Source organism: Crocodylus porosus, unplaced genomic scaffold (assembly GCF_001723895.1).
Source record: "Crocodylus porosus isolate Cpor-Errol unplaced genomic scaffold, CroPor_comp1, whole genome shotgun sequence".
In the NCBI taxonomy this organism is placed as follows: domain Eukaryota; kingdom Metazoa; phylum Chordata; order Crocodylia; family Crocodylidae; genus Crocodylus; species Crocodylus porosus.
Window position 1 is genome coordinate 39,782,232 of NW_017728906.1, and position 18,932 is coordinate 39,801,163.

General features: G+C 39.2%; 1 protein-coding gene across 2 annotated transcripts; it reads left to right on the forward strand.

The window, feature by feature from the left end:
• Positions 1-387: 387 nt before the first annotated feature.
• On the forward strand, positions 388-15,894 carry ETS2 (ETS proto-oncogene 2, transcription factor). 2 transcript variants are annotated; one of them, XM_019528943.1, is made up of 11 exons: positions 430-448; positions 2,022-2,027; positions 4,697-4,771; positions 8,200-8,320; positions 9,759-9,878; positions 10,290-10,490; positions 11,179-11,262; positions 11,945-12,184; positions 12,293-12,556; positions 13,208-13,326; positions 14,306-15,894. In XM_019528943.1, exons 3-11 carry the CDS (start codon positions 4,700-4,702, stop codon positions 14,519-14,521), a joined length of 1,437 nt encoding a protein of 478 aa, XP_019384488.1. In that variant the 5' UTR covers positions 430-448; positions 2,022-2,027; positions 4,697-4,699; the 3' UTR covers positions 14,522-15,894. The 2 variants fall into 2 exon arrangements, with proteins under 2 accessions (XP_019384489.1, XP_019384488.1); XM_019528944.1 differs by lacking the exon at positions 2,022-2,027 and having other exon boundaries at positions 388-448; positions 4,700-4,771.
• Positions 15,895-18,932: the final 3,038 nt, after the last annotated feature.

Consider the following 18,932-nt stretch of genomic DNA (forward strand, 5'->3'; position numbering starts at 1 on the left):
GCATGTGAGTGTATATGTGTGAGTGTGTGCATGCAAAAGTGAGTGTGCAAGTGTGCGTGTGAGGGTGTGAGCGTGTATGTGCGTGGGCAAGTGTTTGAGGGTGTGTGCGAGTATGAGCGAGTGTGTATGTGTGCGAGTGTGTGTGAATGTGTGCATAAGTCAGTGTGCATGTATGTGTGAGTGAGTGAGTGTATGAGGGTGTGGTACGTCTGTGTATGCGAGTATGTGTGAGTGAGTGAGTGTATGCGTGTGAGGCTGAGGGCAGGAATGAGTGCGTGCGTGTGTGAGACAGCGCGCGAGGGCGCGGGCGTGCGTGAGGATGACTGCACGTGTGCGCGCGGGAGCCGCTGCGGCCGCCCCTGCCGGCCGCAGCAGAGGGCGGGCTGCGGGGCGGGCGGCGCTCGGCACAGCGCAGCGGTCCGCCCCGCACCCGCACCCGCAGCAGCAGGTAGGGGAAGCCGGGCGGCTGCGGGGCTGGGTCCCCGCAGCGATGCTCCCTGGGGGACGCGGGGGGAAGGAGCCTGGCCCTGCCGGGGGGGCGCTCTGCGCCCTCCAGCTCCAAGGCAGATGGCTCGCCGGCCCAGCCGCTGGAGGAGCCCGCCTGGCACCGGCCGGGTTAGACGTGGAGCCGCAGCCTGCGCCTTGCCTTTCCAGCTGCCGGAGGAGGCTGCCTAGGACAGGCTGGCTTGGTAGCGTGGCCACTGCCTGCCAGCCCCCTATGCCTTGCCTCTCTAGCTGCCAGAGGAGCCCGCCTAGGACAGGCAGGCTTAGATGTAGCTCTGTGCATCCATCGCCTGCTCAGACTGGCCTGCCTAGGACAGGCTACTTTGGTTTGGTTGAGTGTTTGTTTTTTCTTTGGCCTTCCAACCATTTGCCAGCTCTTAGGTGTCGTGATGGTTTAGACAGGCTGGCTTGGTTGAGTAGGTTTTTTTGGGTTTGTGGGTTTTTTTGTTTTGTTTTGTTGTGTTTTGTTTCCTGGTCTTCCGACCAGTTGCCAGCTCTCGGGCATCGTGAGCAAGCACACTCTCACCCCTGCTGGGAAGCCGTGGGCCCCAGTTCAGCTAATTCGTTAATCAGTGCCTGAGCCTGTTGACCCTGTTCAGGTTCACCCACTTGCAACCGTGTGGGGGTGTGGAGAGAAGGCTTGTGGCAAGGGCAAGGAGCAGTGGGTGGGTTGGGTCGAGTGGGGGTGGAAGTAGCCAGGCCCAATGCCAGTGTGTGGTGAGTGGGGGTGGGATAAGCAGTCAGGCCCAACAGCATCCTGCTGTTGTGTCTTTTCAGAGAGGGAGAACACCAGCTTTCTTCTGTGCAGGATTTGACCCTTTCAAGAGCACTGAAAGGATGGTCATCTCAGCCCCATTTGTTTTCTAGTAGCCATGTACAAGCTCCAGACTGCATAGGTGGACACTTCAATGTTTGATTAGGCAGCAGGTGCAAGCCAGTGACACTAGGCCTGTTTGCATCTTTGTTGTACAACTTGAACTCGGTTAGAAGGTAGACATTGTGGTGTCAATATGCAGGGATTTGGTAGCCTGAATTTGCTGAACTGGCAGTCAGTTTTCCAGTGCTCGGTGTGCCACGTACGTTTTGAAAACAAGATCCAGAAAAATCATAGTGTGTTTAGAACATCAAATGACAACGGTCCTAGGGGCTACATTTAGTAACTGGAAGAATGTCAGATATGCTAGTTATTGCATAAAATTACTCTTTGTACTCTGAACCCTTTACTCAGACAAATCATGAAAATATAGAAGAGAAAATCCTGTTCCTCTAGATGAGTGATAAAGCTCTACTGACTTCCACCAGGCCAGGATTGAACCTGAAATCGTTGGAAGCCATACTAGTGATACAGGATGGGTTCAAAATGTAAAGTTTATTAAGAACATAAGTAATGTGATATCACACACAAATGCGACTGTGTCAGGAGTTACTTCTCAGAGCTGGATACTTCTTCTCTGTGTATTTTAATGCTACCCTCCTCCCCAACACACATGCTATAAGAAAGAAAGAAAAAAAAGGAGCCACAGAAGAAGAAGAATAGTCATTTAAACTGTAGTATCTTCAGGGCAGGGACCGAAGAAACTTGAGGCGTATGTTGTGAACAGTTCATCTGTTCTCAAAGTTCTCTCCTAAAGCATAACATTTGTTAATAATCTAATTTAAGTAAAATGATAGCTGTATATTACATGCTTGGGTGGTATTAATGACCTGTGAAGTTGACAATTCCTTTCAATGAATTTAATATATTTTTGGTCATAAGCCTTGTATACTCAGAAACAGCTAACATTGTATCTGAAACAAGTCCTTAGGTTGTTGTTCTTTGTTTGTTTGTTTTTTAATTTTGCTTTTAAAGTGATCAAATAGAAAGGAGGGAATAGGTTTATCATGTTTGTTTAAATATGGACGGATTCTGTAGGGTGTCACTTAGAGAGAACAAATATAGCCAGACCAGCTCTTATTTGCAGTTTATTTGCTAAAAACCTTTTATTTGCAGTTTCTTTTTTAACTGGTTTAAGATTGCACTTGGAGTTTTACATACCTTTAGTAAAGTCATTTAAAAAAATAGAAAGGACAGGAGAACATTTGTTGATGTCCTTTCCATGATAATAGGCAGACAAGGTTCTTTGGGTGAATCTGATATCTGTTATTAGACCAACTTGAATAGCTGGAAAACAATTATTAAGCAAGCTTTGGGGTTCAAAAACACTTTGTCAGGATATGGAAGTTTAAGCAGTTGGTGTGTGCTCTTCCTGGATGGAAAAAAAAGTAAAGAAGCCAGAGGCTGGTCTGGTATGCTTACAAGACAGGTAATCAGCGTTACTTTTCATTCCATCCAGGAAGAGCACACACCAACTGCAGAAACTTCCTTAGCTCGACGAAGGGTTTTTAAACCCGAAAGCTTTGCTTAATAATTGTTTTCCAGCTATTTAAGTTGGTCTAATAAAAGATATCAGATTCACCCGAAGAACCTTATCTGCCTATGTCCTGAGACCAACACGACTACAACCTACACTCCTTTCCATGATAAGGAATTTCAGAACAAATACAAGTTTCTAGATAATTTCTGTGAGGCTGAAACAATCACCATGAGGAGGAGGTAGAAAGTGGGGGGGTGGAAAGTGTTTAAACAAACAGCTTTTCAATAGAGTCTGAGTACAGCATTTAGTCTCACTTTTACGTCACCATGATAAACTTGACCACCACCCAAAAAAAAAGGTACTTCCTTGTCTGAGCTTTCCTTGCTGAGTGACTGCACAGTAATCTTATCACTTTTTATTCCATTACGTAGATTTCAGAGTACAAGTCCTGAGATCACACAATACTGTTTCTTTGTATTATACATTATATGACAGTACTTTTGCCAGTATGACAATACTTGTGTCACTGCAATCAAGTTATTGGTTTCAGTTAGAAACCCTTTCAAGTGGAAACTTGAGAGGTAGCCTGAAACTTTTTAAAACCAAAATTAGTTACACTTTCAGTTACGAAGCATGCAAAGTAACTGATAGTTTAGGGTTGCTTTCTCTTTCATGTAAAGAAAATCGGGTCATTAGTTTTTTTTCGGAATAGGCAACTCTAAAATTCCCATAAAATGGGAAAGTTAAAACACGTACCATCCACACATGACATGGTACAAACTATACTAAAAATGTATTTTACTGTACATGGGTGTTGGTTGTAGCTGTGTTGGTCTAAGGGCATAGGCAGAGAAAGTTCTTTGGGTCAATCCAATATCTTTTATTAGGCCAACTAAAATAGTTGGGAAAAATTCTTCTTTGCAAGCTTTTGGGTACAAACACCCTGCTTCAGTCAGAAACATCTGCAGTTATATACTCTTCCTGGATGGGAGACAAGCAGCCTCTGGCTTCTATTCTATCCCATCCAGGAAGAGCACATAACTTCAGATGCACCCTGGTTTGTACCTGAAAGCTTGCAGAGAAGAAGTTTTCCAACTATTTTAGTTGGTCTAATAAAAGATATTGGATTTACCCAAAGAACCTATACTGCACATTGCTTTTGAAATGCCCAAAGAGCCTAAGTTGGTATTGTGTAATTCCCTTCCTTTATAGTGGGTTGGTTGTCTTTTTGCTGATAATTCTCAAACGCTTATTTATTCAACTGACCACAAGAATCCCATGTCAAATAATCGAAACATGGCTATCAACAAGCTATTATTTTTAGGCTATTAAATTTCACATTTTTTATGCAACTTACATTGAATAACAGCTTGATTGAATTAACAGTGTACTCTGGATCATTCTCAGTTATGAATTTTGCCTGATAAAGAACTCATTACAATCCATCTCCTCTCTGAATATCCCAAATGTTTTATGGCTGGCATGTTTAAAAAAAAAAAAAAGATCCAGTAAACAAAGACAAGTGACTCCAAATCTGAGTATGCTTAAGGCCTTGCCTACCTTGCAGAGTTATGTCAGCTAGCAGTATGAAGAGATCACAGCCCATAACTGATACAGCTTGTTTCTGTTGATTTTTTTTTTTTTTTTTTTTTTTTTTAAAAGCCCTTGAAAGGAGAGTGCCTAATTGGGCCCTGCCCAAGTACATAGCACATAACCTAGTTCTGTTCTTGTTCCACCTTACTCAACCTGTTCTGTTCTAGAGCAGATAAGATGTTTCTATTTGTGAATATGCACTTACAGAGGTAATAATATGGTTCCTGTATTCTGTTTCTATTTCTCAGATGAGTGATTTTGGAATCAAGAACATGGATCAGGTAGCTCCTGTGTCTAACCTCTACAGAGGAATCCTCAAGGTGAGTTCTCTTAGGTTAGATGCTTCTGAAGCCAAACGGTTGCATCTACTCATTGCACATATTTATAGTCTGTGAATGCTAATGAAGGAACTGTATGGACATGCTGATGAGAGGATAGATTCTCAAGTGCTAAAAGTCTTATTGCAGATGAGGTTCTCTTCTTCTAGTTGGCACTTAGAGCTAGAGCAAGCCCTCTGTACCCAGACACTTAAAACTGACAAACATATTGGATGAACAGTTAATTCCATCATAATTCCCACCAATCCTGAAGATCTCATAGTAAAATATAGGGTCAGATACTGAGTTCTAATTCTTTGAAGTAATGGGCATTTAGGTGCAAGTAAAGGCAGCAGGACTGAGTTTTTTTGTGTTTAATTTTGTGCGGCTGTCGCATTTTGATATGCAGCTTTAGTTCTTAGTTATAAAAGCATTACTATGGTATGCAGAAAATTTAGAACTTGTCTTGTTATTCACTTATTACATGCAAGCCTAGTACCAAATGAAAATAGTGTACAGCAGGAAAACAAAAGCAGGCTATTACATTTTATAACGATTCAAATGTATTGACTCCATTTAGAAGGAATTTATAGACAAGAGGACAAAGTAGCAAGTGCTTCTCTTTTTATCTATATGACAGTTTCCACCCCCGCGCCCCCCCTGCAATCTCAGCCTTGATTCTTTATGTAGTGATGATCAAGGTAAATTGAATAAAGACCAGTCAGACTTTCTGAATCCTTGAACCAAAAGAAATGCTGTGATCACTGAGGATTTTATTTTTAGAGCAATTCGGATACCAGAGATTTGTTTAAGAAGTGAGCTTAAAGGGCTGAAGTGGAGGTGAAGGGGGGAATGGGTTTTTTTTTGTTAATTTGTTTACTGTATAGAACAGCACACAGTTGTTATGCCAGGCATAAAACAAAATAGACATTAGTAACAATACAATTTCATGTCTCAGCCTTTAAGGTACTATTCCATTATCAGGTACTCACTGCTTATTTGCAGTTCTTTTGGACTTGCTTTAAGTTGTACTTAAATATGTAATAGCAGTTCTCATGTATATTTTGAGGTCAAATAACGTTCTGTTGACTATAAGTAAGGTGAGCAGGATTTATCCCATGTAGATCTTTCCTCTACTATTTATTGAAAGCTTTACAAGTGTAAAATCCAGTATGCTTTCTACTCGTTCATGGTACTGCATTTTTTCCAATGATTCAGTATAAGGGTCATATATTTACACAAAACACAGGAGTTTCCAAATGATGTTGAAAGAACTTGGCCTTCCTTCTAGGTACTAGTGATGAATCAGAGCTATTCTCTATTAACAGAAAAGGAGTTTTCTAGGCAGCTATTAACCATTTAATTTAGATGAGAGCTTTGAAGTATTTTACCCTGACACTTTATTCTTTGTCATTGTTCCTGAATACTTTTTGTTGTTTAGAACAAATTACATTCTCTCAGCTCTCTACTGGCATATTTTTTGGACTCGGTTAACCATTAAAGGGAAGCCACCTAAAGAGATTTTTCCTTCCTGGCAGCTTTTTTTTTGTGGGCTACATGGTGCTATGAGTTGTGCCCTGAAATACAATGCAGCTTGCCAAAGTATGTCCTACTTGTTAATTGCCAGGGCAGCAACTCAAAACTAAAATAACCCCAGGAAGAGGTAGAGCTGTAAACTCCAAAAAGGAAATATGGTGGATTGAGAAAAGAATTCAAACACTTACACTCTGCTGGAAGCACAATTCAAGTTGCTATAACCAAGTGATGATAGCATGTCAAAACTATACTGAGTTTGCTTTAAGCAGAATTCTGTGCCTTCATTTAAGTGCATGGCTAAGAAAATGGGGAACAAATAGAAAGTGCCTCAAGCTCAACTTGTGTTGTTGAACATGTGCTGCCATATGCTGTATTCTGCAGTTTCCTATTTTAGTGTAACCCTAAGTGGTTTTTAAATCTCACTGGGAACTTCTAGCCACACTCACTACCAGCTATTACAATTTGTTCCATATGATTATTTGGCATACAAAAGTACAAACTTATGCAGCTCACTTCTTTTATCTTACCAAAAAAAAAAAAAAAAAAGGTATGTGGATTTACATCTGTTTATGAAACAGGGGGTCATGTAAGCAGTGAGATCTTGTATTACTACTTTCTATCTATGCAGCATTTCCCAGTTGTACCATTTTCTATTTAAATATTATTTGGGAAATGGAGTCTACAAGTTTTATACTTAATGAACCTAATTATTTTTTCTAGAAAGAAACTTTCTATTACAGTAAGTCCTACTTACCCTTGTCTATTAAACTAGTAAAAAGTTCTATTAGACAATTGAGAATTAAACTCTTGTTTGTTAAATGCACAGTCTAGTAACTTAAACCACTACAAAAATAAAAATAAATCACATGTGAGAAACTGTTACGTAAGTCATGTGGGGCTGTACAACACCTCCTAATAATATGATGTAGATTAAATCTTTCAAAAAATGTAAATAAATTTACTTCAGTCCTCAGTTATTCACTATCTGTTCATATTGTTATAATTGTTACCCAGAGGATAATACCACTACTGCAATAGGTTAAAACAATAAATATACTAATATAGATTTCTCTTTAAAAATTTAGTGTACATGCACAACTGTTGATATGATAACTCAAGTTCCAAGAAAGGTTAAAATATCATCTGCTGCTTGTGCCTTTTATAAAGTACCAGAAGCAAGTCTTTTCATATCACTTCTTACAGTCTCATTTTTAAAAAGAGGTTTATATTGCCTTTTTGCCATTGCAGAGATGCAGCTGCCACTCTGTAAACAGATGTGCTGTGCTTCTTACTGTAATAGCATTTTGCTAGAGTCATTAACAGCTCATATAGGCACTTACCCCTCTCCCCAGCCTTTTCACCTTAGTGGTGGTGTAAACATCAAAGCTTAATTGAGGTCATTTAGCCTCTGACTTAGTTTCACTCAGGCAGTGCAGTCTTAAAAATGCAAATGAGCAGCATTAATACATTATGAAGGTTGCACAGTTATTCTACACAGATTGAGGATCTGGTCCTATGATTTGTAAAATGGTTCTACTGAAGCCAGTAGAGCCATGCCAGTTTACACTAGCTATGTAGGATCTGGCCTAGAGGGTCAGGAAAGACGGGAGTGGTTCTGCTGTATAACTTATACAGACACACTTGTACACAGGCTGCACACTTAAATGCAGTAGCTCTATTCATGTTGGGACCTAGAGAGCATTCACTGTAGTTGGAGCCTTAAACATTTATATTGTTTCTGGTATTCATAACTTGAACTTAAGTATAATGCTTGTATCATAGTCTGAATTCTGTTTTTATCAACCGTGGGGAAATTCAACTCCTTTTAGCTGTTCTTGGCAATGTTCTGATAAAATGCTTACACTGCGTACTTGTTTTCTTAAACCATCTTGCAGCGTCAGCCAGCGTTTGACACCTTTGATGGAGGAAACTCTTTATTTACTGGATATTTTCCCACATTAAATGAAGATCAGACGCTTCAAGAAGTGCCAACAGGCTTTGATTCAACTTCTTATGGTAAATATTGTTCTGTAGTCTGAACAGGAAAATCAACAGCTCAAATAAAATGTATTTGGTATTGGCTTCAGTAACCCTTTCTCTTTGAGCAACAATAATTTTTTTGACTGTAAAAACAAGCATTGTGGAGTATTTCGGGTGGGGGAGCTGTTTTTTTTTAAGTTACTTTAGGGCTTTAACTTTGCCAACACACTTAATTTTATTCGCAAGAGTAGTTGCAATGATAGTTTACAGCTTCCCATGTTAAAGCAGAGTTCATGAGCATAAAAGGAATTGGTGTCTGTGGAAAGTTTCTGGAACAGACTTGAGGCTGCCTGTACAACAAGTTGCTAATATTGCTGATAGTTATCAACTTCTTCATCTTCCACTTCTAGTATTTTAGTCGGAAATAATTTTGAAGCAAGGCAGGGAGAGGGAAATACAGAATATAAAAGTTCAGTCCAGCAGAATGGACAGATACAGGCATTCTAAAGCCCATGAGCTTGCTCTCTGTCTCCTCCTTCTGGGGTGCATTTTACAGCTTTAACACAACACACTAAAGTACGAAATTTGGCATAACAAAAAATTCTTGTGGTAGCACTGTACTCGCCAAGAGTTTTCCATTAAGCCTCACCTAAAATTTTCTCTGGCTTCTCTCCCCCACAGAAAAAAGCATGGTACAAAAGAACATAAATATTATACCTCTAGGCTTCTTAGACTGGAAGGTCACTGAGCCTCTTATCTAACTGATTTTATTCTAATGAGTGACCTGATCTGGCAACCAGACATCATCAAGCAAACAAGCACTCCAATATATTGGTGATGGGTGTGATGGAAACACATAGGCACCATCTTGCAATGAACTATGTGGGTGTGGTGTTTGACCTGTTTTATCATGTGGAACTCCTGATAGTACCAAAGGCTTAAAAAGCTAGAATAGCCTTGCAGCTGTGTGCACAGTGCTAAAATCTGAATAAAACATGACAACACAACTCAAAGGACTGATGCATGGATGAACAGGGCTGCAACTCAGTCTAGGATGTCTCCACAAGCCATTTCATCACAGCTTCTTCTAAAGCTTTCAGACTGGATTAAAAATATGAGGCAGAGAGATTTTTACACAATAGTCACTAGAATTACGCTAGAAGAGTTGAAGCGTCTCTCACCTTATTTCCTAACAAAGATAATTAAATCCCCACATAACCAAATTATACTTCTTACCATCAGAAATTACTGAAGATCTGTATCAAAATAAATCTTTGCAATTGATAATCTCATGATATGTGTTAAGTCAAATGTTGCAAGGCCTAAAATGGATGTATTCTGACTGGCTTGTTTATTTAGGGTTTTTTTCAGTTCCTCCTTTTGTAGTCACCTAAATAACCAAATAGATTCTCTCTCATGACTACCCTTCAACTAAATATTCACATGTTCTTCTCCGCCCCCATCTTTCTTTTAGAGTCAAACAACTGTGAATTGCCACTCTTGACCCCATGCAGTAAGGCTGTGATGAGTCAGGCCTTAAAAGATACTTTTAATGGTTTCACCAAAGAACGGTGTCGCCTGGGTATTCCAAATAGTAAGTGTTTTCTTTCTATAACCTCCTTTTTTCACTTAAGTGAAAGGTAACAATTAATTAGTACAATTCCTTCTCATTGAGGATTATCTATTAGAAAGTACAAACATACGTGGTCTGTGAATTTGGCACAGGTTTATGTGGAAAGATTAGACATGCTAATATAAATGGGGGGGCATGCAGAGCTTGTATTTGGCAACATAAGAAAAATGAGCTCATCAACTGTTTCAAACTGGGTCAGGCAGGAAAATTTAGAGTGTTGTTTTAAAATGCTAACTTACTGATAGTTGAGCTCCAGAACTAAAATCCTATCTAATTTTGAGTCCCCACTCATTTCTTTTTAACTAAACTTATTTTAGGTTCTTATTAATTTCAAAGGTTGCCTCTAAATTTTATTTTTCTTTCTCCCTACAGACCCTTGGCTGTGGACTGAGAACCAAGTTTGTCAATGGCTTTTATGGGCTACCAATGAGTTTACTTTGGCCAATGTAAACTTTCATCGGTTCCTCATGAATGGCCAAAACTTGTGCAGCTTGGGCAAGGAACATTTCCTGGAGCTGGCACCTGATTATGTGGGGGAGATTCTGTGGGAACACCTGGAACAGATGATAAAAGGTAGCTAGATAACCAGAATCTAAACTGTAATTCCAATAATGAAGACAAACACTACTATAATAATTTTTACTAAATTTTGTATTTAACTGCCTAAACAACCTACACAAATGCACTCAGTGCAGATGAACAAAGTCAATAGGTCTCCCCATGGACACATTCATATGTGCCTTCCAGTTGGTTTGCAGGATGGAAGCCTAAGCAACTGATCAAAAAAAAGTGGAAACTTCTTGTTCTGTGGTTATTAGCAGTTTAGTAAATGAATAAGCACAGGACCAGTATTGAGACAACTCCACTGTTGGGCAGTAGCAGACAAACCAGTGGTCTTGTTGTCTAGCTAAACTTGGTTGTGTTGTTATCTTGTGTATAAAACAGTTATCAAAAGCTCTGATCCCACAAACACACACATACCTAGTATCTTTGGCTTCTTGGAACTGCATGTGTGTACAAATTAAACAGTTGTATGAATGTTTGCAGAATCTTAGCCTTAAAACGTGCTGCAGATTTTTAGACAGGTTGAATATCAGAATTTCATTGGCATTAAATATTACTTGCTAGCAAGTACTTTTTTCAAAAGCTTGATTTGATGTGGATTTAGTATCTTGTTACTGATATCACAAAAACATTTTAAGGCTTCCTAGGTTTTCCTGTCCAGATCAGTAAATAGAAATACGTTTGTTCTGTTTTTCAGACAGCCAAGAAAAGACACAAGATCAGTATGCTGAATCTTCTCATCTCACCTCTGTCCCTCACTGGGTCAACAACAACTCATTAAGTAAGTCAGTTAAAACACAAGCTTGGTTTTAGTGTATGTAGTACCCAAACTCCTGTATGTAGAACACCACTATTACTAGCTTGAATAAAAAAACCAGAATGGATAAGTTTTAGCAGGAGTCGTATTTAACCCCCTTTTTTGTTACCAGCCTTTGAGCGTGGGTGGAGTAGAGGTGGAGGTGGGGGAGAAATTACATGGATCTTGGAACCCCTCTTCCCCCATCCTCCAGATTTGTATATTTAGAGTTGTACTTTTAACACATGAATTCTCTAGCTCTTTAATCTGCTGATTCCTAAATTTAGAAAGGACCTTCCTAGAATTACCTAAGCTCTCACAGCTTTTTCAATTGGTTCTAGTCCCTTTGAACCAGAAAGCTCTAGCAGTGGTCTATTAATCATACTGGAGAGAACCAGTTTTGTGATAATCTGGTTCAAAGCCTTTTGAAGAGAAGGGTAGCCTCTCACTGTCGCCAGATTTTTGATTTAAGACCATAACATAGTTTTCCTTGCTCTTTTTTTTTTCTCCCCCACTCAGGCAGGTTTTGAGCAAAAAAAATTCTTGGTTACCTAACTGTGTGTGTGTATATGTAGCATTGGGGAGCCTGGGGTTTGTTCTGCTTCAAAGGCATTGTTGTAACTAGGACTGCTGTAAATAACTTATGAATTCTTTAATTTTCCATTAGGTGTTAATATGGAACAGAACCCATATGGTATGCTGCTACCTAGCTACCCCAAAACCCTCAGTTACTCCAAACCCAATCTCCTGAATGATGTGTGTCAGACTTCTGCAAGACCAAACCTCCTCAACCCAGATCAAGAATTTCCAATATTCCCCAAAACTCAACTAGAAACAGTTGGTGTGAACTACTGCTCCATGAACCAGGATTTCTCAAGAAATCTGAATTTGCTGATAGATAATTCTGGTAAGACATACTTCTAGCCCCCTGGCCACGTGATGTATGTTCTTTTTTTCTTTACATAGTTTTGTTTGCCAGAATAAGTAACGATGATTTTTTTTTTTTCCCCTCAAGGGAAGCTTAGAGAGCATGAATCGAGTGACAGTGGCACAGAAAGCTATGAAAGCTCAGATTCCTTGCTTCAGTCCTGGAACAGCCAGTCATCTTTAGTGGACTTACAACGTGTTCCATCCTATGAAAGTTTTGAAGATGACTGTAACCAGTCTCTGTGTCTCAACAAACCTACAATGTCTTTCAAAGACTACATTCAAGAAAGAAGTGATCCTGTAGAGCAAGGGAAACCAGTTATACCTGCAGCAATTCTAGCTGGCTTTACAGGTAAGTGAAGTAACAAAATACATCTCTTCATGTCTCTCTTTTGTCATACTGATACACATCTACAGAGGGTATTTGTAGTTCAGAAGTATAATATACCCTTCCTTAGATGACATTGTTTCTTCATGAACTGATTCAAGTCCAAATATTAATAAAGCAAATATCACTGGACTATTGCTCTATGCAAAGTAAATACAGACCACATCAAAACTAAGACTGCATTCCATTTTTATAACTGACAGTTCTGACTTTCTGAAAAGAAGGTAGATCAGGCAACGTGTCCAGTTCATTACATTCACAGACACTGACTCACCTACTAACTGTTCATTGCTAGTGGCCTTGCTCAGGTAAACCTTCCTTTTTCAGGAAGTTTTTGCCCTGGCAAAACTTCCTGAAAACAGGATCTTAAGATTTTAAATATGTCAGCAGAAAGGAATCAAGAGAGAAAAGGCTTAGTTCAAATAATCATTTTGATTGAAAATGGTGATCTTGTCTCATTCTAATGACTCCCCTCCGCAAATTTGTCACAAACGAGCTGTTAGTGTTCTTTGCCTCATCCTAGTATGTTAAAATGAAATCATTTCTTTATTCCATAATATAGCCTTTAATTGAAATCAGTCATTTTACTGATTTTCTTATCTTGTTTGTATACAGGCAGTGGACCTATACAACTATGGCAATTCCTTCTCGAGTTACTAACTGACAAGTCCTGTCAGTCATTTATTAGCTGGACCGGAGATGGATGGGAGTTTAAACTTGCTGACCCAGATGAGGTGTGTGCCTAATTTTTTATGAAATAAAAAAATTTAGGGTGCTTATCCTGTAAGTATGTAAGCAGTCCCTCTGTGGAGCTGTTCCACAAGACACAAGTTTTACAAAATCAGACTATTGGTGAAATCAGTTTGTCTGCAAATATGTTACTATACAAGCTAGGCTAAGGTGAAGGACTTCTCAAGGTCAGTGATCAGTCCAATCACTTAAGTGCATGAAAACAATGTGATGGAACATTCCAACTTTGCATGTTGCTGTCACATTTGATTTACAGCATTGCTTATACTGCCTAAAGAAAACCCAGTTTAAGCAATGCAGTTGGGAATGCACAAACTTATGACATGTCATGTACATGTATTGAGGGCTGTATGGTTCCTTTTTTTTTAAAGATATCCATCGAATTACTACTGTGATGCATTCAGAAACAAGTTTCAGTTATTTAACAGCTAGAATAAACTTCTTCAGCTCTCTCACTGATGATGAAATTTTTGTTTTCTGATTCAGTTAAGAGATCTGATCCAAGGCTCCCTGAAAGACTTCTATTGATGTCTTTAGGATACAGAGTCCAAAGTGACTCTGTCTCATTCAAGTTTCACTTAAGGAATTATACTGCACTGTTTATAAATTTACCCTTAACCACATCTCTATTTAGAGGTGGGGGTTTTTTCTATTTTATTTATTTTTTATTAATCCCTTCTGAGACAAGGTGTCATATGGGCCCACCTACTCTGAATTGGCATTGTGTCCATTGTTTTGGTCATAAACTATGCTTTTCTCAATTCAAACTAATGCCAGTAATCTGAGCAGAGGCTGTTTATTAAGTGTTCAGCCCTGCTACTGCCAGTCAGCCAAGTATCTCCACTGAATTCAGGCCATTTGAACCAAATAAAATGGCTTGACTACTAAGTAATTAAATTTTTCCAATAGATCAGCCACTGCCTGAGAGAGTATTTAATTTTTTCCCCTTCCTTTTGGCTGCAGGTGGCACGACGGTGGGGAAGAAGGAAAAACAAGCCAAAAATGAACTATGAGAAGCTGAGCCGAGGCTTACGCTACTATTATGACAAGAATATCATCCACAAGACTTCAGGGAAACGTTATGTATATCGCTTTGTATGTGACCTACAGAACTTGCTGGGGTACACGGCAGAGGAGCTGCATGCCATGCTAGGAGTACAGCCAGACACAGAAGACTGAGCACAGCAATCTGAAAAACTGGCAGAGATCACGTGTTCAAACTGTGACAGGGAACCATCTGCAGGCAGCTTTTTTGACTATCCAGATTGGTGCAACTGTTAAGAAATAAGGACCTTAAAGAAACAATGTTGTAACCAGGGAAAGTTGGAGGAAGAAGTGGCCTTATTTCATCAGATGCAATGGCTTCATAAATTGCTGCATCGGTCCCTTGAACAGAACAGAAGTCAGCACGGGGCCAAACTCCAGCCTGAAGACAAAGAAAGGCTCTAGGATTAAATGGTTTTTTTGGCTGTGTGCACTGCCATATTCATCTGGGTGGTTTTTAAAACCAAAGCTTGGATGAGAGACCAGGGATGCATCAGAATTCTAGCTCAAAACTTAAGTTATCACTATAGCTTACATTGTACATTATGATCCATTTAAAAAAAAAACACTATTTATTTAAAATGGGCAGTGAGAAGAATCTGTAATCTCTTCTAAAGTACATCTTTGTTATACGTGAGCATACTGCACATGTACGGAAATGCGTTGGAACCAGGCGTAGCAATTGTAAAGTTCTCTCGGCAGAGGGGGAGGAAATCTCACCATTTCAGCGGTCAGTTTGTGTATATATTCTGCGATTTTTTTTTTTTTTTTTTTCTTTCCCTCCTTTTTGAAATGCTGTAATGTTCCTATTTAACAGATACTATATATTGTAATTTAAACTAATTGTATGAGTGGTTTTGTTTTTTTTAACTAGGAAGACCTTAAACATAAATGTTTGTTTCATGTTTGAATAGGACATACAGCCTTCTACAAATATTTAATCTGCCTGAGGGACATTATAAAATGCTAGGAACGTGTACATGCTGTTGTATATGCTGGTAGTATAAAAGTCATACAGAGGGTTTCATTCAACATTTTGCCATGAGCATAGCTGGCATATTCTTTACACATCTTGGCATTTTTACAAGAAACTTGGACATAAAGGGCCTGTTTTGTGGTTTCTCCTCTACCTGAAAGTTAAAATATGAATATGGATAAATGTCATTTTTCTTTGATAAATGGCATATGTTTTGAACCTCTATGCATGTCCTCTTAATTTGCTTGTATACAATTTTTTTTTTTTCAGTTGATTTGTTTTTCTTTACTTTTTGGTTCCAGTTTATTCTGTATGAATTCTATTTTTGGAAATATTTGTGACTCCTTTTCAGAGATCAGGAGGAATTTATGTAGCAGCTATTTTTACTGCAAAAACAATTCACTGGAAAAATGTAATTTGTAAGAAAACTTTATTTTTTATCTGAGCTTGATGTACATTTAAATGTGGTGTACATTGTGAGAGGTTTAAAAAAAAATCAAATGTTTATTAAAACCTCTTGGGGAAAGAAATTTAAATAATTGTGTGCATTTCTTAAACTTTGATTGAATTCCTAGTATCCCAAGACAGTCTGAGCTGGATTTCTCATTTCTGTTTCTGCAACATAACAATAACATTTGAAGTACAAGGGCTAGTTTTGTTTCATGTTGATTTGAGAGGAAAGAGTAAATTCAATGAGTTACATCAGTGTAAAGCTTGGAGGTGGAGAATTAGGCAAAGGGTGTGTGTGTGTGTGTTCAGAAAGACCCTAGCCTTTCCTTTGCTGAGACCTTGTGTTGATGCTCTGCCAGGTTACTGCTAGAAAGTAGGATTATAAGAAAGTAGGACTGGAAGCGATGTCATATGGTCATCTAGTCCAGCCCCTTGCTCAAGGCAAGGTCATCCCTGACTAAACCATTCCAGACAAGTGTCTGTCTAATCTGCTCTTGAAAACTTCCAAGGATGGAGATTTCACAGTTTCTTCAGGTAGCCAGTTCCAGTGCTTGACCATTTGCATAGTTAAAAAGTTCCTCCTAATCTCCATCCTAAATTTCCCCTGTTCCATCTTGAGTTCTGTCATGGAGAAAAGCTCATCTCCATCCTCTCTGTAACTACCCTTCTGGTATTTGAAGACTAGTTATCAAATCCCCCTTCAGTCATCTCTTCTCCAGACTAAATAAACCTAGTTCTTTCAGCCTTTCCCCATAAGTCTCGCCTCTTGGATCCCTGATCATCACTGTTACTTTCTCAGTTTCTAAAAGTTTCATTTCCAATGCACAATTTTTTTTTTTCCACCAAAAGACAGCAATAGCACTCATCTAGAGCTGAAGCTTATGATCTGTTTTTCATATGACAGGCCTAGCTTAAAGGAAGAAAAAGGAAGATACATTTTTATTTCCTAATTTCAGCAAAAGAATTTACATCAGTTGGAAACAAAGTCTCCAAAAAACTGCTCACATTAGCACATTTTTTCCAGGAGCTTAACCTAATAATTTGCATTGCGTTACACTAATGGACACAACATTAAGTCCCAGGCACAAGTCTCTATGTACTACAAAGGAAGTCCATTTTTAAAGAGTGTTTTATGCCTCCGAACACGGCATGTAGGAAACTAGTCTTTTTTTCCCCCAGCAGTCTACAGACAAATGAGTAGCCCATGATTCCCAGTAAATCTCCCTGTTCTTAACATCATGCCCAGTTGTCTTCCAAACAAAGAAACAATGCCAATGCCAATCCTTCCAAAGCCTGCTTTCTGCAGGCCTCTTGAAGCCACTAGTCTGTCAGAAGATGTAGACAAGGTTCTTTGAGTAAATGTAATATCTTTATTAGACCAACTAAATAGCTGGAACAATTGTTTCAAAAGACAAAATTCAGTATCTCTTATGCTTTAGGATTGTTGATTAGCATGCAGCCTCTGTTGATGAAGTTCCACCTTAACCATAAGCAAGCTTCCACAGGGCTATTGCCCTCTTCAGTCCTCCTTAATCTTCTTTTGATTACCTTGTATAAGGAGTACTGGTTACTGTAAGGCCCAGATTTTCTAGATTCTGTTCAATTCCAGTTCTCTTACAGGCTTCTTCCCATGTAAACTGAGTGAAAATACTTCATCTCTATATTCAGCTCCTGATCTGTAAAATGAAGGCTAAGAGTCTTCTTTTGACTGTCTTGTCCATTGAGATTCCAAACTCTCTTAGGAAGAGATTTTCTTACATGTTCAAACAGTGCCGTCCACAAAAAGGACCTTAATTCTGTGCCTGTAGGTATTATGCTACATAAACTATAAGAATTCAGCAGTATACATGCAATTAACTGCAGCAAGATCTCATTTCATCAAATGTTAGGGACTCAGTTTTTTTAAGATTAAATTGCCTGCATAAATCTAGTCATGTAGATTTAGAACACCACTCTGTATAATGCAGGCTTAAATACAGAATATATTAAACAGATGCTGAGATATATATCAATATCAGCATCTGTTTAATATATATTAACATCTCTCTCTCATATATAAGTGATGTTCCAAATCTATAAGATTAAATTCTTCAGTAATTAGGATCCAGCATTTGTTTGTATAGTGCAGGCCGAAATACAGAATTTGACCCACTGTGGGTGCATCTACATGAAATGCTACGGCGCAATAGCTCATTGCTATGGCACTGTAGTATCGCTGGGCACAAACCATGACAGCAATGCTACTGCACCACAGTAACGAGCTACTACACAGTAGCTCTTTGCTACCGGGCAGTAGCATCTAAAAATAGCATCTAAGAATAACCATGCAGTGATGGGACTGCACAGTAACGCTGGTTACTTATGCAAGTACTAAATGGCTGCACAGTAAGAACTGTGTAGTCCACTGCATATGCAGATGCGGCCACTAACATCTTGCAAAGTACTCTGATACCCTACTCCAAAGTAAATGTCTACCAGTAGCTAGAGACCACAATATTAATTTTGCTAAGAAAGCCTACTGGAGTCATAAAGGCAAGACAAAATAGTAAAAGAAAAAGAGAGGAAGAAAGAAACAAAGTCAGTCAGTCTCTTTCATTTGTTTCATGAGTATCACAGGCCTCCCCAAACCTTAGTGCAAATGATCTGGAGTGGTGCAATTCCATGGAAGTCAGAATTTGAAAGTCTATGAATTCCATGGATCGTTATAATTAGAGCCACAACCCCCCCACACAAAAAAAACCCAACAGATTTGTCCAATGCAGTAATTAATTTTCAGGTTCCTGGAATGAAATCCAAAGCCCTCAGGGCAGCATTTATGCTTCCCATAAAATACAGAGCTATGCACCTCAGAAAAAAGTCCAAAACTGCCAACATTATCAGGAACCAGCAAAAATCAGTGTCCTCAAGGTGCAGAGATCTGGATCTAACTAATAAGCAGCCCAGAGCCCAGGGGTGAGTCTTAAACCCCTCCTGCCATATACCTCATCTAGGACTGCCAGGAAGTATATCCAGTCAATCACGATCCACAGCAGGAAGCTTCTCCTGAAGCGGGGAGCCTGCGCCCTTTCAAAGAGCTAGCAAGACTCACTGTTTTCTTCCACCACTGCCTGAAAGGATAAA